We start from the raw sequence: 5,546 nt of genomic DNA on the forward strand, positions 1-5,546 counted from the left end.
TGGCCGGAGGAAGCCGGAGGTTGACGGTGAGGAGCCGGAGTCGGCGCAGAGCCTCCCCTTCGCCGCCAATTCCAGCCTGTGTGTCCATTACGGCCCCCGACCGACCCGTGGTGGGTCGGAAACTGGGCCGAAACTCCCTTAAGGCTGTGCGGAAAGATACCGTACTCCAGGTGTGATCCCACAACGAGACGACGAAGTGGTCGATTAAAACAAAACTTTATTAACACAGCATGAAAATAACTTTAACATCACATAAGACAATATCTTATAATTACCCCTAAATCAATGCAGTGACACAATACCCCATTAAGTGTTATATTTACTCCCAGACAAACACCAAGAAAGAAAAACAGTCTGAGTCTTGGAGAAAATATGTGGAGTCAATTCTACCCTTTGAGCCTGCTCCGATCTTAATTCTGATCTTGGCTGATCATCGAACTCAGTCAAATGTAGGGCAGCCGGGTGGCGCAGTGGTTAGCCCTGCTGCCTCAGGGCGCCGAGGTTCCACGTTCAATCCCGGCTCTGGGTCACTGTCTGTGTGGCGTTTGCCACACAGCCTTGTTTGCGTGGGTTTCGCCCCCAAAACCTAAAAATGTGGAGAGTAGGTGGATTCGCCACACGAAAGTACCCCTTAATTGGAAAAAAAATGAATTCGGTATTCTACGTTTTTAAAAAAACTCAGTCACCTGCTCCCCACCCCCTCACATTCCATTGCACCAAGTGTGAAATCGAACCGCTTCTCGAAAACATACACTGTTTTGGTCTCAATTGCTTTCTGTGGGAGCGAACTCCACAGACCAACCAATATTTAAATGATGAAATTGCTCCTCATCTCTGCCCTAAACGGTCTACCCCGTATCCTCAAACCTCGGCCCCCCTGGTATGGAAACTCCCACCATCGGGATCGTCCATCCTGCATCTACCCTGTCGGGTCTTGTTGTAAATTCGTAGGTTTCTATAAGATCCTCAAACATTCTCCTGAACTCATGAGAACACAATGCTATTTGACTCCATCTCTCCTCCAACGTCAGTCACGTTATCCAATGAATTGGTCTGGTAAACCTCTCACTCCAGAGCAAGAACAAAGTTCCTCACATAAGGATGCCAAAATTCTTCCAGTCGTGGCCTCACCAAGTTAAAGGAGGCGTGGGATGGATGAATGACCTCCACCTGTTGATGTGTAACAGGCTGGAGGAGAGGGGCCGAATGACCGTGTCCTGTTCCTAGGAAACAGACTCTTGAATGGAATGGAGAGAGTGAGGTGGGAAGGTGTGCTCAAAGAAACTTCCTATTGCCTCCCCGGGCGGGTGAAGAGGTTGGCTCCCTTGCGGAGAACCCCCAAGTAAGCGTCCTTGAACTGTCGGTTCATTATGGCGTAGAGGATGGGGTTGATGCAGCTGTTCAGCCAGGTGAAATTGCCAGCCACCATGTGGACGAGAACGGGGGCCCGCTTCTTCCCGTCCACCACATGCAGAAAGCAGAAGGGGAAGTAGCAGGTCACGTAGACGAGGAACATTGCGAAGCACATGCGGGTCACCTTCCGGAACTCGGCGCTGCTGCTCCTCTTGGCTTGGCAGCCGGAGGATCCGCTCTCCCCACCCTGGAAGACCACTTCGGTGCCAGGGGCTGCGGTCTCAACGCTCGTGGCATCAGTCGACCTTGTGGGCGCCTCCCCGGACAGGGAGTTGGCGCTGGGGCCGTCGGCGATCCCACTGTCCGCAGTGGAGACCCCAGCCGCCATTGGCTTCCTCCCGCGACCATCGCCCTCCAGCCGGTACCCGTCCAGTGCCTGGGCCGCCGCCTTCACCTTGCGATGGATGAGGAAGTAAAAGATCCCGATGCAGCTGAGCCCAAGGCCGAACATGAAGAACATGAGGATGGTGGTGTAAGGCCTCCCCCGCTCCCGGTGGAAGCTGCACGTGCAGACTGGCGGCAGGAAGACATAGATATTCCAGAGAGGCCCGAAAAGCGCCAGGCCCAACAACCAGGGCAGGGCCACGAAGAAGGGCATCGTGTGGCGGGAGAAGACCCGGTCGAACCTCCGGGTGTCCGAGATGAGGACGTAGCGGCTCATGGCGATAAGGATCAGGCTGAAGATGGAGACGGAGTTAGCCAGAAAGAGGACCAGGCCGAAGACACGGCACATGCCCTCGCCTTGCCGCCAGGCGAAGTGGATGAAGGTGTCGGTCGTCACCGGTTGGAGGAAGGCGCAGTAGATGAGGTCGGCCACCGTCAGGTTGAGGATGAGCACGTTGAGGCGGGTGCGGATCTTCTTGTCCGTGGCGAAGGCCAGCACGGTCATGACGTTGCCCACGGTCCCCACGGCCGTCACCAGGATCCCCAGCAGGGCGCCAAAGTAGCGGTAGTTGACGACAGCCGGGTGGCAGGTCACGTTGCTGAAGGAGGAGTTGGGATCCATCGAGCTCCCCTTGTGAGAAAGGCCGCAACCGAAGACCACAATTGAAATTCACAATCGAAAACGACACTTGAAGGCCACAATCACGACCACAATCGACCTGAAGAGGAAAGGAGCGTCTTGAGATTGGCGACGGGCAGCGATGGTGTCTCGACCCGATGAGTGCAGTGGTTGTGACGACTGCCCTGCCTCTGCCCGGCTCTTGCTCGGAGCCCCTTTATAGAGCAGTGCGGCTGCGGAGAGTTTGCACAAACTGTTCCTCTGACGCCCGGTTTGTTCCAGACCTGCTTCCTTTTTCTGAAGCTTCCTCTCCAAATCACCCAGAGAGACATAGAGGGGGAGACAGAGATAGAGAGAGAGACGGAATTTCCATGACCCAGAATTTGGCAATACTTGGAACGATTCCGCGAAACCTTCAGGGGTTTGCAGTCAGAACCAAAACGCCGACGTCATACGGGTGAGCAACAAACCGTACAGGGACCAAACCGACGTAGTCGAAACCACAGCCCAGTTGGGAAAGGGTCGACGTCGGGAAGGTGCTTACTCTGAAGTGCCAGATAGACCAGAACAAGTGCGGATCAGTATCAGATGGTCACTAGAAAATCAACTCGGGTTGGGGAGGGTAGGGGCTGATGGAATTCAGGAAATACCGCTTCACTCCATAGAGTATATTATGGACGATGACGGCCACTGTGCATATCAAGTAAAATAACAGTCTCTGCTGATATTATAGTGAATAATACACTCAGTGAATATATAGAGAATAACGGACTCTGTGTATATAAGAGAGAATAACAGTCGCTGTGCATATTATAAAGAAAAACATTCGCTGAGCATATTATGGAGAATAACAGTCCCTGTGAATATTATAGAGAATAACAGTCTCTGTGTATATTATAGAGAATACCAGTGTCTGTGGAGATTATAGATAATAGCAGCCTCTCTGAATATTACAGACTAGAACAGTCTCTGTATATATTATAGAGAATAACTGCCCTTGTGTATATTATTGTGAATAACAACCCCTGTGTATATTATAGAGATTAACAGCCTCTGTGAATGTAATAGAGAAGAACAGTCCCAGTGTATATAATAGAGAATAACATTATCTGTGTATATTGTAGAGAATAACAGTCCCTGTGCATATAATAGAGAACAATATTGTCTGTGTATATTATAGAGAACAACAGTCTCTGTGTATATTATAGAGAATAACTGCCGCTGTGTATATTATAGAGAATAACAGCCCCTGTATATATTATAGAGAATAACATTCTATGTGTATATTATTGTGACTAACAGCCCCTGTGTATATTATAGAGAATAACAGTCCCTTTGAATGTAATAGAGAATAACAGTCTCTGTGAATATTATAGAGAATAACAGTCACTGTGTTTATTATAGGTAACAACAGTCTCTGTGTATATTACAAAGAATAACAGCCCCTGTATAGATTAAAGAGAATAACAGTCCCTCTCTATATCATAGATAATTACAGTCTCTGTGTATATTATAGAGAACAACGGTCTCTGTGTATATTGTAGAGATTAACATCCCCCGTGTATATTATAGAGAATAACAGCCCCTGTATATATTGTAGAGAATAACATTCTCTGTGTATATTATAGAGAACAACAGTCTCTGTGTATATTATAGAGAACAACAGTTTGTGTATATTACAACGAATAACAACCGTAGTATATATCAAACAGAATAACAGTCCCTCTGTATATTATCGATACTAACAGTCTCAGGGTATATTATAGAGAACAACAGAGTCTGTGTATATTATAGAGAATAGCAGTCTCTGTGTATATTACAAAGAATAAGAGCCCCTGTATATATTAAAGAGAATAACAGTCCATCTGGATATTATAGATAATAACAGTCTCTGTGTATATTATGGAGAACAACGGTCTCTGTGTATATTATAGAGAATAACATCCCCAGTTTGTATTAAAAAGAATAACAGCCCCTGTGTATATTGTAGAGAATAACAGCCCCTGTGTATATGAGAGAATAACTGCCCCTGTGTAATTATAGAATGAAAGCCCCTGTGTATATTATAGAGAATAACAGCCCTTGCGTATATTATAGAGAATACCAGTCGCTGTCTATATTATAGAGAATAGCAGCCATCTGAATATTATAGAGGAGAACAGTCTCTGTGTATATTATAGAGAATAACAGTATCTGTGTATATTATAGAGAATAACAGCCCCTGTGTTTCTAATAGAGAATAACAGTATTTGTGCATATTATAGAGAATAACAGTCTCTGTGTATATTATAGAGAAAACAGTCTCTGTGTGTATGACAAAGAATAACAGCCCCTCCTTATTTTTAAGAGAATAACAGTCCCTCTGTATATTATAGATAATAACAGTCTCTGTGTGTATTATAGAGAATAACGTTCTCTGTGTATATTATAGAAAACAACAGTCCCTGTGTATATTACAAAGAATAACAGCCGTAGTATATATTAAGCAGAATAACAGTCCCTCTGTATATTATAGATAATAACAGTCTCTGTGTATTTTATAGAGAACAACAGTCTCTGTGTATATTATAGATAATAACAGTCTCTGTGTATACTTTAGATACTAACAGTCTCTGTGTATATTACAAAGAATATCAGCCCCTGTATATTTTAAAGAGAATAACAGTCCCTCTGTATATTATTGATAATAACAGTCTCTGTGTATATTATAGAGAATAACATTCTCTGTGTATATTATAGATACTAACAGTCTCTGTGTATGTTACAGAGAATAACTGCCCCTGTGTATATTCAAGAGAATAGCAGCCCCTGTATATATTGAAGAGAATAACAATCTCTGTATATTATAGAGAATAATATTCTCTGTGCATATTATAGAGAACAACAGTCTCTGCGAATATTATAAAGCATAACAGCCGTAGTATATATTAAAGAGAATAACAGTCCCTCTGTATATTATAGATAATGACAATCTCTGTGTATATTATGTAGAACAACGGACTCTGTGTATATTATAGAGAATAAGAGCCCCTGTTTTTATTAAAAATAATAACAACCCCAGTGTATATTGTAGAGAATAACAGCCCCTGTGTAATTATAGAGAATAACAGCCCCTGTGTCTATGATAGAG

The 5,546-nt window shown here is 44.7% G+C and overlaps 1 protein-coding gene across 1 annotated transcript; it reads right to left on the reverse strand.

The window, feature by feature from the left end:
• Positions 1–200: 200 nt before the first annotated feature.
• Positions 201–3,344, reverse strand: LOC140399585 (G-protein coupled receptor 84-like). The gene has a single exon (XM_072489118.1). The coding sequence runs from the start codon at positions 2,417–2,419 to the stop codon at positions 1,289–1,291; it is 1,131 nt and encodes a 376-aa protein (XP_072345219.1). The 5' UTR covers positions 2,420–3,344; the 3' UTR covers positions 201–1,288.
• Positions 3,345–5,546: the final 2,202 nt, after the last annotated feature.

Source organism: Scyliorhinus torazame, chromosome 23, assembly GCF_047496885.1.
Source record: "Scyliorhinus torazame isolate Kashiwa2021f chromosome 23, sScyTor2.1, whole genome shotgun sequence".
NCBI lineage: Eukaryota > Metazoa > Chordata > Chondrichthyes > Carcharhiniformes > Scyliorhinidae > Scyliorhinus > Scyliorhinus torazame.